Below are 21,457 nucleotides of genomic sequence, written 5' to 3'. Positions count from 1 at the left end.
AATTCAGTGTATTATTATATCAATCTCCATATCTAGAATATTGTATGTGAATTTTTTTTACATTGGCAGAAATTTTTTTAATTTTCTTTTTCTTTTTATTTTCTTTTCACAGTTTTTATTAACATTTTTCATGATTATAAAAAATATCCCATGGTAATACCCTCCCTCCCCCATTGTGAATTTTTTGTATGTTGGTATGTGTGTAGGTGCCTTTGTATGTGTGCTCAAGTGAGTATGAAAGTGTGTACATGTTGATGGCAGAGGTGGACTTTGAGTGTCTTAATTGTTCACAACCATGTTTGTGTGCGTGTATGTGTGTTGCTCTTTTTAAACTTTTTTATTTATTGACAGTTTCCATAATTATAGTCAATAAACCCTGATAATTACCACCCCAACCCCATTTTCCCCTCACAAATCCACCCTCCATTATTTCCCCTCCCCCTCTCATCAGTCTCTCTCTCTCTTTTTTGGTGTTTCAAGGTAGGGTCTCACTCTAGCCCAGGCTGACCTGGAATTCACTATGGAGTCTCAGGGTGGCTTCAAACTCATGGTGATCCTCCTACCTCTGCCTCCCGAATGCTGGGATTAAAGGCATGCACCACCACACCCAGCTTTCTCTTTTATTTTTATGTCATCATCTTTTTTTCCTGTTGTAAAGGTCTTATGTAGGTAGTGCCAAGCGTAAGGTCATGGATATCCAGGCCATTTTGTGTCTGGAAGATTGCATTGTAAGCAGGCCTACCCTTATTTTGGCTTTTATATTCTATCTGCCACCTCTTCCTTAGTGGACCCTGGGCCTTGGAAGATGTGATGTAGGTGTCCTCAGTGTTCAGCACTCCACTGTCACTTCTTCTCAGCACTATGGTGACTTTTGAGTGTTTTTGGCCAGGACTCATCTAGTTTAGGCTGACTTCTGCCTCACTCTATATCTCAGGCTGGCTTCAAACTCATGGTATTCCTCCTAGCTCAGCCTCCCCAGTGCTGGGATTATAGACAATAACTACTCACCATGGTCACCACCTGATTTTTGAGACCAAGTCTCATGATGGATCTGGATATTGCCAATTCAGCTATCCTAATGAGCCAGTAAACACAGGGATTCTGTCTCTATCTCCCTAGCACTGAGGTTGTAGGCATGCACCTCAGTGTCCAGCATTTTATGTAATTTCTGGGGATCAGAACTCAGGTCCTCATTCTTTAGCAGCAGGCATTTTACCCACAGTCATCCTCCCAGCCTTTATGTGAATTTTGTGAAGTAAAAGCAGTGTTTGTGAGCACCCTAAAAGTGTACTGCTAATTATGTGTTTTTTCTCTCTCATTCTCTGTCATTAACAGCTAACAGAGAAGCTGATGTGCTATTCGAAGTATTATTTGATGAAGAATTTTTAGGAGGCTTAACAATAAGGTTTGTATTTCCACTAATAATTGTCTACTGTGAATATGTCCATGGAGCCTTTGACTTTACATGAACAGTGTATTATGCATGGCATCAGAGCTAGGGAAATATCAGTGACAAACATGGGTAGTCTATCTACCCTTGTGAGCTTTCATTTCAGTGAAAGACAAATTTAGCAGCTGAACTACAGTATTATTTAGATAAAATTATGTGACAGGTGCATTGGCAGTAGTTCATGACAAATGGGAAAAATAGAGTGAAGAATACTGTAGACGACAGACTGAGCTGTGCAACAAACAAGTTATTGTTAAGTAACTTGAGGACTAGAACTTGAATTCAGTGACATGTCTTTATCATCTAATGTAGTGGATTTGTGGATGCTCAAGCCAGATTGAAGTGGTTTGATAGTTCATGGCAGGTGCAGCAATGACAGATTTGAGGTACCTTTGAGAGATTGGACTATGAAAGGAGGGAAAGATAACTGAAAATTAGCAGGTTTCAGGGAATAGGGTTGCATTGATGGTTTTTATTTTAAAATGTGCAGACTTAACTCATTTTGAGGGACTGTATGTAATACAAAGTTTGAAGTTTCAGGGAGTATTAGAAAGTGCAGCTCTCCCACACACATGGTAGTGACGTTGAATGGGCTGATTGAAAGCATCCAAGCATGGCTGGAGAGATGGCTCAGCAATTAAGAAACTTGTCTTCAAAGTCTAAAGATCTGGATTATGTTCCCCAGGACCCATGTAAAGCCAGATGCACAAAGTGCCACACACACCCATTCTCTCTGTGTCTTCTCTCTCTCTCTCCTTGAAAATAAATAAATAAAAATAATTCCTATTTGTTTATTATTGTTCAAGGTAGTCTCTCTGTAGCCCAAGCTGTCCTGGAACTCATTCTGTAGTCCCAGGCTCAAACTCACAGACATCCTCCTACCTCTGTCTCCCAAATGCTGGATTTAAAGGTGTGCACCACCACACCAGGCAAAAATACTTATTTTTTTAATCTTTATTGTTATTATAAACAACATATTTTTGTATGGATACATCATGTGTTGGTACCCTGTTTTCTCTCATCTCTGCCCCCATTCCTTTGAGGACCCTTCTCAGTGGGGTTGTAGGTATTCCCCATGGGATTACAGTTTATGCATTTTGGGAACAACAGTCAGTTATTTTTGGAGGGAGAGGGAATGCCTCTGGTCATGATGTCTCAACCTGTGGCTCTTCCAGTCTTTCCACCCCCTCTTCCACAAGATTCCCCAAGCCACGATGGGTGAGTTTTAAGTCTACTTCAGTGATGAGCTCCTAGGAGCCTCTGGATCTCTGCTTTGGTAGGTGTTGAGTATCCTGAGGGTCTGTCTCTTTCACCCTGACACTGATCATCAGGTTCAGTATGTAAGCAGAACTCATTTCCAGTTTTTCTTTTTTCTTTTCTTTCTTTCTTTTTTTTTTTTTTTTTTTGTAAATATTAACTGGAAAGACGAACTGACTTTAACTCACTCTCCTTTTTTTTTTGTATTTTCATTAATGCATATTTATTAATTTAAGCATTACTCTTCCTTTGCTTCCTGGTATAAAATCACAGTTTTCAGTGTACACCTTCAAAGTACTGCTACAGTTATGTTGAACTTTGAATGCCCTGGTTGCCGTTGACTTTGTTGCTGTTGTTGCTGACACAGGATTTTGATATGTAGCCCAGGCTGGCCTCCAACTCAGGAGCCTCCTCTTCTATACTTTAAGTGCTTGGATGGTTGCCATGTGCTCTCACACTCAGCTTTCAATTTTTTTTAAAATTTTATTTTTGAGAGAGAGACAGAGAGAGAGCGGACACACCAAGGCCTTTCTGCCACTGTAAACGAACTCCAGATGTGTGCACACCCTTGTGTGACATTGCATACTTACATCACTTTGCGTCTGGCTATGTGGGGCCTGGAGATTCGAACATGTGTTCTTAGGCTTTGCAGGCAAGTGCCTTAACTGCTAAGCCATCTCTAGCGTTCAAAATAAATGTTTATGTATTTGTTCATTTTCAATAAAAAGGTTTCAGTTTCTTTTTAATGTTTGTTTATTTGAAAGATAGATGAGTAGAGAGAATGGGTGTGCCAGGGCCTCTCAGCTATTGCAAATAAACTCTAGATGCATGTGCCACCTTGTGCATCTGGCATTACATGGGTACTGGGGAATCCAACTTAGGTCCCTTTGGCTTTGCCAGCAAGTGCTGTGACCACTAAGCCATATCTACAGCCCTGTTTTAATTTTTTTGAGAGAGTTGCATGTACCAAGACTGGCCTCAAATGGCAAATGTAGTTGTGAAACTAGCCCTGAACTCCTGACCCTCCTGTTTCAGCTGCTCAAGCATAGGGATTATAGCCATGGGCCACTACATGTTTGATTTTTGTTTTTTGTTTTTCTCTATGTCTTTTTCTCCCCCTGCTGGTTAATAGTAGTAATTTTTTGTTGTTTTTAGAGGTAAGTTCTCCCTCTAGCCCAGGCTGACCTGGAATTCACTATGTAGTCTTAGGGTGGTCTTGAGCTCATGGCAATTCTCCTACCTCTGCCTCCCAAATGTTAGATTTAAAGGTGTATGCCACCACACCCAGCACAATAAATTTCTTGATGAATGGAGGGCTGAGTAAAAATTACCTGTCTGTAATATTCTCAAGTTTATAATACAGAATAGTTAATAAATATAATAATCATCAAAAAACATGTTTAGTAGCAACCTGGAAATCATAAAATTATGAGCTCTACTTTTCTACTGCCTTTCAATATAAGAAAATTGTACTTTACAAGAATAAATTAGGTGATAGAGTTTCAAAGATAAGCAGACTTTACTTTGTAGCACAAGTACTCTACCACTGGTCTAAGTCTTTAACCCTTTTTTTCTTTTTTTCACCCCTATTTGTTTTTTCAAGGTAGGCTCTTATTCTAGCTCAGGCTGACCTGGGATCCACTATGTAGTCTCAGGGTGGCCTCGAACTCACAGCCATCCTCCTACCTCTGCTTTCTGAGTGCTGGGATTAAAGGCGTGCACCAACACGCCCAGCTTTCCCCCTATTTTTTGAGATAAGATATCACTTTGAATTCCAGGCTGACCTGGACCTAGTTATGTAACTGAGGATGACTTTGAACTCTTGATCTTCCTGCCTCTCAAATGTTGGGATTACAGGCATGTACCACCACAGCCAGAACTAATACAGTATTTTACTTTTAGAGGCTCCCCTGGTAGAGGTTATCGACTGCCAACAAGCGCCTTGGTCAACCTTTCTCATGGGAGTCGGTCTGAAACTGGAAATCAGAAGTTGACAGCCATTGTGAAACCACAACCAGCTGTGAATCACTATAACTCAAATTCATCGTCATCTGGTCCCGCTGGAGTGCTTAACCATTCTCCTCAGTCTCTCTTTGTTCCTACTCAAGTAAGTCTCTCAGTCTTAGTTCTCTTCATCCTCTTTAGACCTCAAAAATTGGAAAAATTTCTAAGTGGAAACCCAACTTGACTTAGTTTTCTTATCTGACTCAAAATGTTTTGGTCCACTGCCTGTTGTGAAAGTGCCAGTCTGTAATCCCTGCACTTGAAAGGCTACAGAAGGAGGATCTCTTGGGTGTGGACATCCTAGATTTCATAGCAAGTTCTACATTGTCCTAGGCTGTACACTGTCTTGTTTGAAAAATATATACAATGAATGCTGCTGGTAATTTGTTACCGCTCATACACTTACTGTTTTATTAAAGAAGAAATACACATTGGACAATGAACCCGAGAATATCCTTGTTTTGTCTTGACATATTTAGGTTAAATTAATACTTAAAAGTATTTTCTGAAATAATCTAAATGTCCTGTGCTACTTATTATGAGTGATATAAATTTGAAAGGGAGATGATTAGGTCACATTTATTGATGAGTATTAACACGTTAGTACACAAAAAATAAATGTGTTGATGGGATATTGGTTATCTTCTTTTTTTGATTCTTTGTTTTTTGAGACGGTTTCTCACATAACCCATATTGGCATCACACTTAGAACAGCTTAGGCAGGGTGACAGACCCCTGTAATTGTAGCACTTGGATGCAGGAGGATCAGAGTTGAGATCATCCTCAGCTATTTTATGAGTGTGAGGCCAGCCTGTCAATAAAACTAGCAAATGAAACTAATAGCAAGTACTTACTTCATCTTTTTATTTTTTCTTTTATTTTTTTAAAGCAGCATCTTTTTTTTAATTTTCACTTTTAATTTATTTATTTATTTGAAAGAGAGAAAGTGGCAGAGAGAAGAGAGATACAGAGACAGGGAAAGGGAGAGAATAGGTACATCGGGCCTCTAGCCACTACAAATTCTAGATGCATTCACCACCTTGTGCATCTGGCTTACATGGGTCCTGGGGAATCAAACCTGGGTCCTTTGACCTTGTACGCAAGCACCTTAACCACTAAGCCATCCCTCTGCCCTCTCCTCCCTCCCCCCCTTTTTTAGTAGGGTCTCATTCTAGCCCAGGCTGACCTGGAACTCACTGTATGATCCGAAGACTGACCTTGAACTCACAGGTGATCCTCTTACCCTTTCCTCACGAATGCTGGGATTAAAGGTGTGTGCCACCATGCCCATTTCACTTCGTCTTTTAGAGCACAAAAATTGAGTTGCCTTCTAAGAGACACTTAATTTTGAAGTCCACAGCCCTAAAATAGGTTTAGCCCTGTGTTGTTTTTTTTTAGCCCAAAGAATACATGTTTATTATAAAGAAATTGAACACATACATTTAAATGTTAGCAAGCTTAACTACATAGTGTACCAATGAATAATTTTAACACAGAATTTTATTGTAATTGAATATTTCAGTATGTTTCATTTCCTTAAGAAATATTTTGTGCTTTGCTAGATACCTAGTAGAGATGACGGTGAATTTTGCCACATTTGGCAGTCTTTGCGGGGATCTGGAAAACTTCAGCACTGTCAGCCAGCTGGGCAGGAAAAGGTTAGTACTCGTTGTTAAATGAATAATTAGTTTAAGTAGAATTGTTTCTTTTTAATTTAATTTTTGCTAGGCTATATTTCCCCCCATAATCTGACAATATAGAAAATGATAATTCTGTTTATGAATTTCTATCGTATTGTTTTCAGATGTACATAACAAAAAACTGGACCACTGAGAGTATAAGTGTTCTTTTAAATCTATCTTGGTTTTGTAGTTGTTTACAAAATCCTGATGATAATATTTTAAATTCAACACAGGCTTTAATAACTATTAATTTGTTTTTCCACTTCAATACTTAATTTAATTCTTGTAATCGGTTTTCTTAAATATGAACAATGATCAAAGAAGAGGGCCTGAAGAGATGGCTCAGCAGTTAAGACTGCTTCCTGCATAAGTACATAAAGTACACTTGATCTTGATTCACAGAATCCATTAAAAAAAAGGGGGGGGGAGCTGGAGAGATGGCTTAGCGGTTAAGCACTGGCCTGTGAAGCCTAAGGACCTTGGTTCTAGGCTTGATTCCCCAGGACCCACATTAGCCAGATGTACAAGGGGGCGCACACATCTGGAGTTCATTTGCAGAGGCTGAAGGCCCTAGTGCGCCCATTCTCTCTCTTTCTATCTGCCTCTTTCTCTGTCACTTTCAAATAAATAAATAAAATTAAAAATAATTTGTTTAAAAAAAAAAGCTGGGAATATTCACACATGCCTGTGACTCCAGTAGTAAGGGGGAAACATAAGGATCACTGAGATTTCCTGCTTAGCCACTGTAACTGAAAAATGCAGAGCTCCATGTTCATTGCAAGGCTGTGTTAGCAAAGGCAGGAAAATGACAGAGAAGGATGTCCAGCATCTTCCTCTGGCCTCCATATCTGTGTGCATGGGGCACACATATCCACTTATACACATGCATACACACTACGTATTACACAAACAAGCACACATACCAGAAGAGAAGAGAAAAGTAGAAGACAGAAGGCTGAGAGTATAGGTGAGTGATAGAGAGCTTCTGCAGCTTGAATGGATTTAATCCACATTGCAAAACAAAAGAAGAGGAAAGGAATACTATCAAGAGCGTAGAGATGCACAAAGTGGTGCATGCATCTGAAGTTCCTTTGCAGGGGCAGGAGGCCCTGGCATGCCCATTCGCTCTGTCTTCTGTCTCTCTCTCCTTGCTTACAAATAAATAAATGAATAAAATGTTTTTTTTTAAGTTAGGGAAAGATGAGTTGGAGAGGTGGTTTGGCAGCTAAGGTGCTTGCCTGCAAAGCCTAGGGACCAGGTTTGGCTCCCCAGAACCCACATAAACCCGATGCACAGGTGACACGTGTGAACACAATAGCATGTGTACACAAGATGGAGCATGCATCTAGAGTTTGATTGCAGTGGCCACAGGCCCTGGCACAACCACTTCTCTATCTCTGTCTCTCTTACCCTCTCTCACATAAATAAAGTAAATAAATAAATAATAAAAATAAACTTAAAACAAGCTAGGGAAAAGAATTAGTTATAACATTAAGGTTTCATTCATTAATTTATTGAACTTTCAGGGTACAGTTCTACCTCAAGAAATAACTCAAGTAACTCAACAGCATAAATCTAGCTTTCATGACAGCAGTGTTAAATATCAGCAAAGAAAACCTGACTCCCACAGGAAATGTAAGTTTTAAGTTTGAAATGTATGTTTTTGTCTTATCTATTGTCTTCTTTTTAATAAACTCCTGTATTAAAATATAAGTCACATACAGTAAATAATTTCAACCTCTTCCTTTTTTCAATATTTTATTTTTATTTATTTATTTGAGAGGGAAAGAGGCAGAGTGTGAGAGAGAGAAAAAACAATGGGCACGCCAGGGCTTCCAGACACTGCAGACAAACTCCTCCAGATGCATGAGCCATCTTGTGCATCTGGCTTACATGGGTACTGGAGAATCAAACTGAAGTCCTTTGGCTTTGCAGACAAGCGTTTTAACTGCTAAGCCATCTCTTCAGCCCCCAACCTCTTGCTTTTAAATTGTAGAGTTAGTAGTTTGATTTTTCATAGCTATCTTATTTATTTATTTTTGAGAAGGAGAGAGAGAAAGAAGCAGATAGAAAGGGCATGCCAGGGCTTTCAGCCACTATAAATGAACTCCAGTCACATACACCATCTTGTGCATTTGGCTTATGTGGGTCCTAGGTCCTTTGGCTTGTCAGGCAAACGCCTTAACCGCTAAGCCATCTCTCCAGCCCAGCATGGCTATCTAAATGTAAAACATTTTCTTCACACCAAAAAGAAAAACTTGGTCCCATTAGCAGTCACTTTGCTTTTGTTTTTGGGTTTTTTGTTTGTTTTTTTTTGAGGTAGAGTCTCACTGTAGCTCAGGCTGACCTGGAATTCACTGTGTGTCTCAGGGGGCCTCAAACTCATGATCCTCCTACTTCTGCCTCTGAGTGACATGCGCCATTACACCTGGCTTACTGTTTTTGCCTTTTTTTGTTTGTTTGTTTTGGTTTGGTTTGGTTTTTTGAGGTAGAGTCTCAATCTATCCCAGGCTGACCTGGAATTCACTAGGTAGTCTCAGGGTAGCCTCGAACTCACTATGCACCACTATGCCTGGCATACTCTGCTTTTTTTGTTTGTTTTTATGAGAGGGATCTTCCTCTGTAGCCTAGACTTTCCTTGAACTTAGTGATTCTCTCACCTCAGCCTCGTGAGTGCTGCTTACAGGTATGTGCCACCATGCCCAGTTCCACACTCTGTCTTCTAACTAGTAATTGACTTTTTGTCTCTATGGATTTATTTCTTGTGGACATTTCATATAATGGAATCAAAAATACATGACTTTTTTGACTGATCTCTTTGATTTGACATAATATGTTATGTGTCCTGATGGTTGACCTCATAGCGTCAATAAGTGCTTCATTCCCTTTTATGGCAGAATAATAAATTCTGTCACATGGATATCACATTTTGTTTAACTGCTAAGCAATCTCTCCAGCCCCCAATATCTTTATCCATTCATCTGTTGATAGCTAATTAGGAGCTATAATGAGTAATGATGTTGTGAATATCAGAGAACAGTTGTTTGATATTTATTCATTTGTTTATTTGCAAAAGTGCGTGTTTGTGTATGGCCACACAGGGTGTCTTGCTACTGCAATTGACCACCAGACACATGCATCGCTTTTTGCCTCTGACTTTACATGGGTACTGGGGAGTTGAACCCAGGCAAGCAGACTTTGCAAGCAAGTAACTTTAATGGCTGAGCCATCACCCTCACTTCCAGAGTATAAATTTTTGTTGTTGTTTTAGTTTTTTCAAGGTAGGGTCTCACGGTAGCCCAGGCTGACCTGGAATTCACTATGGTCTCAGGGTGGCTTTGAACACATGGCGATCCTCTTACCTCTGCCTCCTGAGTGCTGGGATTAAAGGAGTGTGCCACCACACCCAGCCAGAGTATAAATTTTTTTTTAATTTTTATTAGCATTTTCCATGATTATAAAAAAATGTCCCATGGTAATTCCCTCCCTTCCCCCCCCCCACACTTTCCCCTTTGAAATTCTATTCTCCATTGTATTACCTCCTCATCACAATCATTGTACTTACATATATACAATATCAACCTATTAAGTACCCTCCTCCCTTCCTTTCTCTTCCCTTTATGTCTCCTTTTTAACATACTGGCCTCTGCTACTAAGTGTTTTCATTCTCATGCAGAAGCCCAATCATCTGTAGCTAGGATCCACATATGAGAGAGAACATGTGGCGCTTGGCTTTCTGGGCCTGGGCAGAGTATAAATTTTTGAGAGACAAAGAAAGATCGAGATTTCTAGTTGTCTCATTCTCCTTTTATTTAGCCATCAGCATAAAAACTAGAGTAAAACCCTAATTCATAATTCAGTTTTACAAAAGACACTTCTGATGAGATTACTGCCTGCTTGTAACCTTTATGTGATTGCTTCCCGTGGCTTACAACTTAATTCCATGCTCTTCAATATCTTCCAGATTATGAGCACCATTGGTTTAACACAATTCTATTCCTCAACCTCCAGCAGGACCAGTACATGAGTTCGTCCTTTCTTTCTGTCATGTCGCTTCTCTTACTTGTCCTTTTATCTAGAATACTTAGAGTCCTGTCTTGCCCTTTGGGAATTACAACCTTCAAAGCCTGATTCACACACTGCTTTTCTTCCCCATGTTGATCTGCACTATGTCTTCTCCCCCCACCCCAACGTAGGTCATAAATTTTTTAAGTTCAGTGAGTATGTCTTCTCATTTGTCAACTGAGCAGGGATAGAACACTTGACATGCACAACGCCCTAAGTTCAATTCTAGAATTGAGGAACGAAAGGGAGGGAGGGGGGGAGGGATGGACCAAGGAGGGAGAAAGAAAGCAGGAAAGAGAAAAAAAGAAAAAGAAGGAGAGAGAGGAGAGAGAAAAGGAAGTAATAAAGGAGGAAAGAGGGAAGGGAAGAAGTCATGAAGCTCTTTGAATTTAAACTCATTGCTTTGCTGTGGTAAACATTTGGTAAAGTTAACGAGTGAGCTCTTTCATTTGCTAAAATTGTTTTCTTGTCTTTAGTTAAGGAAGATTTTAAGAGTCCTAAAGCTGAGTGTCACTCACAAAAAATGTCCAGTAAGCAGGTATGTTTTCTTGAAAACAAAGTTACATAGCTAAATTCTTTATGCAATTGGTGGTTCTGTGGCATGTAGCTGATATTTGCAATCTTTTCAACAATTTCTAAAGAACATGATAGGAATATCAGTAAAATATTTTACAATATAGTCACTTGGATAAGAGGCTGTGCAGCTGTACTCTAGGATTAAGAACTAGAGACAAACCAGGTGTGGTGGCACACACCTTTAATCCCAGCACTCAAGAGGCAGAGGTAGGAGGATCGCTGTGAGTTCGAGGCCACCCTGAGACTACCTAGTGAATTCCAGGTCAACCTGGGCCAAAATGACACCCTACCTCAAAAAAAAAAAAAAAAAAAAAAAAAGGAAAAAGAAAAAGGTAGAGGCAAATGTAATCTTGGTTTTGCCACATAGTAGTTGGGTGGCAATGAGGCAATTCTTTAACCCTCACATCCTCACTTTCTTCATCTTTAAAACAGATTTTTGTTTTGTTTTATTTACTTATTTATTTATTGTAGATCCTCCTACCTCTGCCTCCCAAGTACTGGGATCAAAAGCGTGTGCTACCATGCCGGGCTTTAAAAATGGAGCTTTTATCTATGTAGTCTATGTATACCTACATAGCATGTCTAAAATGTGTGGGACTATACATTTGTTTGTGCAGTGGTAATATATGAGGCAACATCACAAAGTCTAATAAGGTTAAACTGTATAGGAATATAATCATATGTATTTGGGCAGAAACCTGTTTCTTACTTTTTTATAGACTTTTGGAGGGTCTGCAAGATGTAATATTAAACTATTGAAGAGAAATGAAAGTCCAGGAGTCTCAGAAATCCAAAAGGTTATGACTGGTTACTCACATGCTATTGATGAGGTAAAAGATTCTTTATTCAGTTTCTCTACCCAAGCTTTCATATCTGGGAAGATGATTCACTGAAATTGAATGACCATTTTTTAGACTGCTTTACTGTATCCTGCCTTCTTCTTTATGCATGATATTTCTTTTTGTAGGCTAACTCTGGAATCGAAAACCTTTTAGCATCACTGAATATCTCTCAAGAAAATGAAGTGCAGTCACGTCATCATGGAGAGCCTGTGAACGAAGAGCATTTGTCACCACAGTCATTTGCTATGGTTTGTACCTTGAGGAGCTCTTGTAAGCTGGCACTGGCCCTGCATGCTGCCATTCAGATAGTGTCCCTCTCATAGCTGGTGTATTGCTTTACTGTTGTAAGTGTGAGGAAAACCAGGTTGCCTTGGTTGATTTAAGCCATCTTTATCTGTTTTCTTATTAGTCCTCAGATACACTGCTTTGGAAACATTGCTACCAGGTGACTAGGCTGAAATTTAAATAGAAGATTAAGTGCTATCTCTACACCTTCAGATATATATTTTTTTCAGGCTTGACCATTGACTTGCCTTCTCTCTATATATGAATGTAGCTAGCACCTTCAGCTGTAACTCTGAAGCTCCCCAAAAGAAAGATGGCAGTAATAAGTTTAAACAAATAAACTGGGAAAAATATCAAAAAAGATGAAGGGCTGAGGGCATGGCCACTATAGAGCTCCTGTCAAACTAACATGGATGAGGCCTTCAGTTCAATCCAAAGCACCTCAAAAGAAAAAGAGGGAGGCTGGAGAGATGGTTCATCAGTTAAGGAGCTTGCCTGCAAAGCATACGACCCGAGTTCAGTTCTCCAGTACCCATATAAGGGCAGATTCTCAAGGTTGGCAAATGTGTTTCGAGTTGATTTGCAGCAGCTTGAGGCCCTGACCCTCCTATTCACATTCTCTCTCTATTGCTCTCTCCCTCTCTTTCTCTCTGTACTGGGCATGGTGGCACATGCCTTTGATCTCAGCACTCAGAAGGCAGAGGTAAGAAAGAGGATCACTCTGCAGCCTGAGACTATATAGTAAATTCCTGGTCAACCTGAGCTAGATTGAGACTACCTCCAAAAAACAAAGCCAGGCATGGTGGTACACGCCTCTAATCCCAGCACTTGGGATGACAGAGGTAGGAGGATTGCTATGAGTTCAAGGCCACCCTGAGACTATATAGTAAATTTCAGGTCAGCCTGGGCTAGAGTGAGACCTTACCTCGAAAAACCAAAAAAAAAAAAAAGAACACACTGAATAACTTCTATACATCTAAGCTAACTTTTCTCTCCTCATCCCCTACATCTCCTCATGAATCACTTTCTAAAAAGAAAGGAACACGGATGCTTAAAGAAATTCTCAAAATCGATGGCTGTGATACTACAGACAGTAAGAATGAAACGAAACAAATTGGTAATGAAGTCACTGTTTCCTCTAATAGAAGAGATGAATATGGACTGTCATCACAGCCAAAACCAAGTAAGAAACTAGGTAAGGTAACTAAATACAGTGAATATAATTTCAAACCCTTGCCTCAGTGAGTTCTTTTTATCTTGTGCTTTTTGTTGTTGTTTTTTACTTTTATTTATTTATTTGAGAGTGACAGACAGAGAGAGAATGAGGCAGAGAGAGAGAATGGGCGCGCCAGGGCCTCCAGCCACTGCAAAGGAACTCCAGACGCATGCACCCCCTTGTGCATCTGGCTAACGTGGGTTCTGGGGAATCAAGCCTCAAACTGGGGTCCTCAGGCTTCACAGGCAAGCGCTTAACCACTAAGCCATCTCTCTAGCCCTATCTTGTGGTTTTTAAAGAAAAATCTCTTTTGTATACTTTTATTTATTTATTTGAAAGCGATGGACAGAGAGAGAGAAAGAGGCAGATAGAAAGAGAGAATGGGCACATCAGGGCCTCCGGCCACTGCAAACGAACTCCAGATGTATACGCCCCCTTGTACATCTGGCTAACGTGGGTCCTGGAGAATTGAGCCTCAAACCGGGGTCCTTAGGCTTCATAGGCAAACATTTAACTGCTAAGCCATCTCTGTAGCCCCAAAGAAAAAATCTCTTTTAAACTGGGCCTGGTAGCTCACACCTGTAATCTCAGCACTTGGGAAGGCTGAGGCAGAACAGTTGTCAGGAGTTAGAGGCTGGTCTTTCCTACATAGTAAGTTCAAGGCCAGATTGGGTTACATGAGACCCTACCTCAAAGAAGGGTGGTGGGCCTGGAGAGATGGTTTAGGCAGTAAAGCTCTTAATGTGTAAGCCTAAGGACCTGAATTCAAATCTCCAGAACCATGTAAATGGTCAAGTATGTCACTTGCCTATAGTCTTGGGGTAGAGGGACTGACAGGGTTTCAGGCAGCAGATACAAGAAGATCTCTAGAGCTTTCTGGCCAGCTAGTGTGGCCAAACTGATGAGCTCCACTTTCAGTAAGAGACCCTATCACAAAAAATAAGTTAAAGAGAGATTGAAGGAGACATCAGATGATGACCTCTGGCCTCCACATACATATATGCCCTCATATGCACACACATACTTGTACCTACAACATGAATATACACAAAAAAAATTAAAATGGGTAAAAAAAATTTAAGAACTGGAGAGATGGTTTAGTGGTTAAGGCTCTGCCTACAAAGCCAAAGGATCCTGGCTCAATTCCCCAGGACCCACATAAGCCATACGAACAAGGGGACACATACATCTGGAGTTTGTTTGCAGTGGCTGGAGGCCCTGGCACACCCATTCTCTCCCTCCCCCCCCCACCTCTGATCTCAAGTAAATAAATAAAAAAATTTTAAAAAAGAAATTTAACTTATGTTGCTTATCCAGTAATATAATTATGGAATCAACATATGTATAGACCCTAAATCTTCTTGTGTCTACTTAAAGTATACTATTACAGAGCAACATTTAAACCTTACCAGGTTTTCACAGGCTGGAGAAATGGCTAAGCAGTTAAGGCGTTTGCCTGTGAATCCTAATACCTAGGTTTGATTCCCCAGAACCCACATAAGCCACTTGGATATGGTTGTACATGCATTTGGAGTTTGTTTGGAGTGGCGGAAAGGCCCTGTCACTCTCACACTCTCTCTCTGTCTCTCAAAAAGAAAAATAAAGAAAAAAGGTTTTAGCTGGGTGTGGTGGCACATGCCTTTAATCTCAGCACTAAGGATCACCATGAGTTTGAGGCTACCCTGAGACGACATAGTGAATCCAGGTCAGCCTGAGCTAGAGTAAAACCCCACCTCTCAAAAAAAAAAAAAAAAAAAAAAGCTTTCACGTTTTAACTTTTTTTCTCAGTACCTTAAAAATTATTGTGTAACTTGAATGTATCTTAACATTTCTAATTTGTTTTCTATTTGTAATATGAGAACAATACATTACAATAACTTGTGATCATCATATATAAAGCAATTAACACCGTTTCGCCCACCGTAGATGTAATATTAATATCACAGTAAAATAATTTGACCAGTATAAAATTAGAAAAAGTTACAAATTTAGTTAAAATCATTAATGAAGATACACATTAGAAAGTGAGTAATTAGCCAGGTGTGGTAGCGCGTGCCTTTAATCCCAGCACTCGGGAGGCAGAGATAGAAGGATTGCTGTGAGTTTGAGGCCACCCTGAGACTCCATAGTGAATTCCAGGTCAGCCTGGGCTAGAGTGAGACCCTACCTCGAAAAACCAAAAAAATAAAAAGTAAGTAATTACCTTAAATATATGAAGCCTGTAGTCTAACCTATAGTATACAACTGGATTTCAGTAAATATCCATCCTTGGCCCCACACCCCACATCCTTTACACTTTAATGGGTGTAACTGGGGACTGGGTACATCGCTCAGTTGAGAGAGCACCCTGCCTAGTGTGCATGAGACTCTGGGTTCAATCCCCAGCCTCACATAAAATCAGGCATGGAGGTGCGCGCCTCACTCTAGAGCCTGCTCCATTTGTACTCCAGTGTATTTGGAATATTCCCAGCACTCATGAGGTGGAAACTGGAGGAGAAGTTTAAAGGTCATCCTCTGCTACACAGGGAATTCAAGGCCAACCTGTACTACATGAGAACAAGTCTTTAAAAACAAAAGTTTGGATCAATTCTTTGCTGGGGTGTGATTTTGTTATATTAGTGAATTTATTGATCATAAAGAATATGAACATTCAGAAATTTTTTTTGGTAACAGTGTTCTTACATCAGTGTCCCCAAGTTCTAGGAATGTAGGCTTGAGATGGCATACCAGTCTACTACTTTTTAATCTTTTTGCAAGTTTGCTTGTTCTACTATAAAACTGGGATGATGGATGGTTTTGAGATGGATACGCACATACATGTATTTACTGTTTTCACAGGATCTTGTATGAACAAGCCCCAAGGTACTAATGAATATCACAATGTTCTGTCTATGGAAGATGTGCACTGGCCTGGCCACATCCCTCCTATGTCCACACCAGTGACTGAACTTTCACGAATTTGTTCCCTTGCTGGAATGCCACAACCAGACTTCTCCTTTCTGAGAACCCCACAGGTGTGTATGAGCACTACTCTTCTACATACCTGTGCTCTGTCTGAGAGAGGTAGGGAGGGGGGAGAAATGGGCAAGCCATAGCTACTTGCCGCTGAAAACAATTTTCAGATGATATGCCACTTTGTGATAACTGTCTTTACTTGGGTACTGGGGAATTAAACCTGGACCGGCAGGCTTTGAGAATACACACACTTAAATGCTGGGCCATCTCCTCAGCCCAAAGCTAGATTGTTTAATATGTTTCTCACTATGGATCTCATGTTTTAGGCAGAAGTACATATACCCTTACACACAAGTATACAGTTACAAAAGGAAGAGATTTTCATAGCTTTTTCAAATAATTGTGTTATTTGTTATATGATACTACATCAAACCTTCAAAACTAAATCATGCTTGGTTGCACCATCTTGTAATCCCAGCACTCTACAGATGGAGGCAGGAAGACAAGAAGTTCAAGGAGAACCAAAAACTCAAGGTTATCTTCTGAAACATAGGGAGTTAGAGTCCAGGCTGGGATACATGAGACCCTATCTCATAAAAGATTATAATGGTCACATGTGCTTATAATCTTAACCATATGGGAGTGTGAAACAGGAAGATCATGAGTCTAAGGCCAGCCAACCTGGGCTACCTGGTAACACTCTATCTTTTAATAAATAAATAGAACTTAGAAGTTGTAGTTAAAAGGTTAGTTGCAATGTATAATCTAACTTTCCTCTGGATTTCTGAATACATTGAAACAAATAAGAGGGCAAATGGCATGTTAATATTATTATAAAATAATTGTGACCTTCTGAAAAAGGGTCTTAGGGCACCATCAACTATATTTGAGACATACTAGCTACAAAACAAAAGTAGAAAAGAGAAAGGAAAATTACCTATATGCACTAATGACCTTCTGTTGTGGCCAAGTTCGCACTGCTGGTAGAAATCACCTGACCAAGAGCAGCTTGTGGGGAAGAAAAAAAAAAGGTTCATTTTGGCTTACAGACTCAGAGGGAAGCTCCATGATGGAATAAAGTTGACTTTGAAGAACAGGACACTCCTTGAGCACTCGGGCCCCTTCAAAAGAGTCTATATTCTTTCTGTTGCCTCAGTGCAAGTCAACGGGCCAATCTCAATGGTTGTAATCTCTCAATTTGCAGGTGAACAGGCAGCAATTTGGCCTTTTTTTGGTGCTATATCCCTCGGCTCACCTCAGTTCATTTCTACACAAAGCAACCCTGCACAACTTCTCAGGACATGGCATACGAGCAAGCTTTTCACACAAACTTCCTCCAGCCTAGTCCAAACAAAGCTCTTTCTCACCCTCCTAAGCCAAACCTCACAATGTAAGTCCTTAGTTCTTACTACATTCAGGTCTTTCAACTCTAACCAGAATAGTCCCATCAAGTTGTACTTACAGCACTGCAAGGCATATCTAAGGCCAAGGTTTCAAATCCTTCTATGTTCCTCTTGAAAATCAGCTCCAGAAGGCCAAAGCCACACATTCAGGTGTGTAGCAGCAACCCTACTCTCACTACCACTTTACTGTTGCAGTCCGGTTTGCATTGCTGGTAGAAATCACCCAACCATGAGCAGCTTGTGGGAAAAAGGATTTATTTTGGCTTACAGGCTCGAGGAGAAGCTCCACAATGGCAGGGGAAATGATGTCATGAGCAGAGGGTGGACATCACCCCCTAGCCAACTTACAGTAGATAACAGCAACAGGAGAGTGTGCCAAACATTGGCATGGGTAAACTGGCTATGACACCTATAAGCCCACCCCCATCAATACACTCTTCCAGGAGGCATTACTTCCCAAATCTCCATCAGCTGGGAACCTAGCATTCAGAACACCTAATTTATGGGGGACACCTGAAGCAAAGCACCACAGATGCCATAGATGGAAGTGATTGCCACAGTAAACAAGAGCCAGGCCTGGTGGCACACACCTGTAATCCTAGCTTGTGACAGGGCTGGGAAGGAGAGTAAGGAGTTCCAGGTCATTCTTGGCTACATAGTTAGTTTGACTCCAGCTTGTGCTTACCTAAGACCCTGTCTTAAAAAGCCAAACACACACATGCAAATTGGACTTTGAAGATGTTTTAAACTTTGTGCATCAAACAGAGTAGTAATAGAACATAGTAGTATTCACCAATCCTTGGAAGGTGGAGGCTGGAGGGTCAGGAGTTCTGGCCATTCTTGGCTACATGCACCTAATCTCAAACAATCAAAACAGAGTTAAAATAGATAGCAATAAGAGTGGGGGGTGGCAACTTACAAATGGAAGAAAATATTTACAAATGATATATCTGATAAAGAATTAGTATAGATAATATGTAAGATAATTCCAAAACTCAATAATCAAAGAAACCCAATTCAGGGCTGGGAAAATAGCTTAGTGGGTAGAGGTTGGATCCTCAGCACCCACGTGAAGCCATATCCTCTGTGTGTCTACACTCCCCGTGCACCTACAGCAGTGGGAGGCTGAGTCAAGAGAGGCACAAGCTTGCGGGTCAGATAACCCTGCCTTCCCTGCAGTAAACCAGAGATCTGATCTCAGACGAGGTAGAAGGAGAGGACCAGCAAATACTCTGTCCTCTAATGTACACATATGCCATGGCCTATACACAAGCACGCACACATATATACACACAAATTATACATTGTATAATTGTATACATTGTATATTTTTGGTCTTTTGAGGAAGGGTCTCACTGTAGCCCAGGCTGACATGAAATTTACTATGTAGTCCCAGGCTAGCCTCAAACTCATAGCATTCCTCCTAAGTTGGCCTCCTGAGTGCTGAGATTAAAGGTGTGCTCCACCACACCTGGCTACAAATAATATTTTTCAAAAACTTAAAAACAGGGGCTGGGGCTGGAGAGATGGCTTAGCGGTTAAGCGCTTGCCTGTGAAGCCTAAGGACCCGGTTCGAGGCTCGGTTCCCCAGGTCCCATGTTAGCCAGATGCACAAGGGGGCGCATGCGTCTGGAGTTCGTTTGCAGAGGCTGGAAGCCCTGGCGCGCCCATTCTCTCTCTCCCCCTCTATCTGTCTTTCTCTCTGTGTCTGTTGCTCTCAAATAAATAAATAAATAATTAAAAAAAAAAAACAGGGGCTGGAGTTATTGCTCAGTAGTTAGGGCATTTGCCTACAAAGCCTGATAGCCTGGCTTCAGTTCCCCAGGACCCATGTAAAGACAGATGCACAGAGTGGCACATGTATCTTGAGTTTGTTTGCAGTGGCTAGAGCCTTTGGAGCACCCATTCTCTCTCTCTGTGTGTCTCCTCTTTCCTTGAAAATAAGTAAATAAATAGTATTTTTTATTAAGTAAGAACTTTGTATGGACCCGTGGTACTATCATATCTCTGCTCCCTGCCTCTATTGCACTCACGGCCCTCCTCATGGGGATTGCCAGTATTGACCCATGGGATTGTGGGTTATGAGTTGTGATAGTTTAGGGTTTGGGGTTTTTGTTGTTGTTGTTGTTGTTGTTGTTTTAAGGTAGTGTTTCACTCTAGCCCAAGCTTACCTTGAACTCACAGTGATCCTCCTACTTCTGCTACCCAAGGACTGGGATTAAAGGTGTGTGCCACTACACCCAGCAGAACATTTCTGTGTTGTTGTATTTGTTTGATTTTGAGGATAGTCTCGAGCCCACTCTGTAATCCAGGCTAGCCTCAGACATGTCATAGTAATCACCCTTCTTCAGCTTCCTTGGCGCTGGGATTATAGGCGTGAGCCCCCATGCCAGGCTTCAATAATATTTCTAATCCAAAGAAGCTACACAGTTTGGCTGTTGACATATACCTGTAATCCAGCTCTCTGGAGGTTGAGGTCAGCCTGTGGTATATAGTCCCTGTATCAAAAAAGGTTTGTTTTTCTTAACATATTTTTTATTTAGAGAGCATGAGAGAGGCAGAGGGAGAGAGAATTGCCCCAGGGCCTTGTGCCACCTAGTGGGCATGCGCAAACTTGTGCTTGCCTCACCTGTGTGCATCTGGCTTACCTGGGATATGGAAAGTTGAACATAGGTCCTTAGGCTTCGCAGGCAAGGACCTTAACCGCTAAGCCATCTCTCCAGTCCCCAAAAAAGGTTTGTTTGGTTTTTTTTTAACAAAATACAGCAATTTTATTTCTAGATGTATGTTAAAAGAAGTAACAAGTGAGTCTTGAGACATTGGTACAACCAGAGGTTCATAACTGCATTATTTATAGATGCCAAAGTACAGGCGTGTCCATCCAGGTATGAAGTGATAAGCAAAATGTGGCCTCTCTAAACAATGGTTGTTATTCAACCTTAAAAAGAAAGAAAGAGGCTGGAGAGATGGTTTCGTGGTTAAGGTGCTTGCCTGTGAAGCCTAATGCCCCAGGTTCCATTCTCCAGGTACCATGTAAGCCCAAGGTGGAATGTGTGTCTGAAGTTCATTTGCAGTGTCTAGAAGCCTTGGTGTGCCCATCTCTCTCTCTTTCTCTTTCTCTCTCTCTCTCTCATTCCCTCTTTCCTTTCCTCCATCTCAAATAAAAATAAATAATTTTTTTAAAAAGGAAAAAAATCTGATATATGCTATGACATGAGTGAGCCCTTAAGACATCTTACTAAGTGAGATAAGGCAGCTACAGAAAGACATTGATGGCCTCCACCTGCATGAAGTTCTTAGACTAGTAGTGCTCTCCATGCTTAGGTGGAGCAGGGTTCTTGTTTAAGGTGTATAAAATTTCAGTTTTGCAAATAAAAAGAGTTCAAGAGATGGTTGGTATTGATGGGTACAAGACATAAGAGCTTTAATATAGTCAGTACCTCTGAACTTATGTTTAAATGGCTAAGATAGCAAATTTTTTATTATGTGCTTTTTTTTTTTTTTTTTTTTGGTTTTTTGAGGTAGGGTCTCACTCTGGTCCAGGCTGACCTGGAATTAACTCTGTAGTCTCAGGGTGGCCTTGAACTCATGGCGATCCTCCTACCTCTGCCTCCCAAGTGCTGGGATTAAAGGCGTGCGCCACCATGCCCGGCTATTATGTGCTTTTTACCACATTAAAAAAAAAAAGTGGAAGGGTAGCAGGTCAGGATTAAACTAATAAC

At 40.7% G+C, this 21,457-nt stretch overlaps 1 protein-coding gene across 2 annotated transcripts in view; it reads left to right on the top strand.

The window, feature by feature from the left end:
- Positions 1-21,457, top strand: part of Xrn1 (5'-3' exoribonuclease 1) — a 139,804-nt gene that overhangs the window by 101,344 nt on the left and 17,003 nt on the right. The window contains exons 30-38 of one of the 2 annotated variants that reach the window (XM_045136277.1): positions 1,336-1,405; positions 4,610-4,814; positions 6,274-6,369; positions 7,920-8,028; positions 10,935-10,996; positions 11,754-11,864; positions 12,002-12,124; positions 13,197-13,344; positions 16,216-16,391. In XM_045136277.1, the coding sequence (XP_044992212.1) occupies positions 1,336-1,405; positions 4,610-4,814; positions 6,274-6,369; positions 7,920-8,028; positions 10,935-10,996; positions 11,754-11,864; positions 12,002-12,124; positions 13,197-13,344; positions 16,216-16,391 (1,100 nt within the window). Of the gene's footprint in view, positions 1-1,335; positions 1,406-4,609; positions 4,815-6,273; positions 6,370-7,919; positions 8,029-10,934; positions 10,997-11,753; positions 11,865-12,001; positions 12,125-13,196; positions 13,357-16,215; positions 16,392-21,457 lie in introns of both variants that reach the window. The other variant, XM_045136276.1, reaches the window with a different exon arrangement.

Source organism: Jaculus jaculus, chromosome 17 (assembly GCF_020740685.1).
Source record: "Jaculus jaculus isolate mJacJac1 chromosome 17, mJacJac1.mat.Y.cur, whole genome shotgun sequence".
In the NCBI taxonomy this organism is placed as follows: domain Eukaryota; kingdom Metazoa; phylum Chordata; class Mammalia; order Rodentia; family Dipodidae; genus Jaculus; species Jaculus jaculus.
The sequence above is the reverse complement of the archived record's forward strand: the minus strand, read 5'-3'. Positions and strand labels throughout refer to the sequence as shown.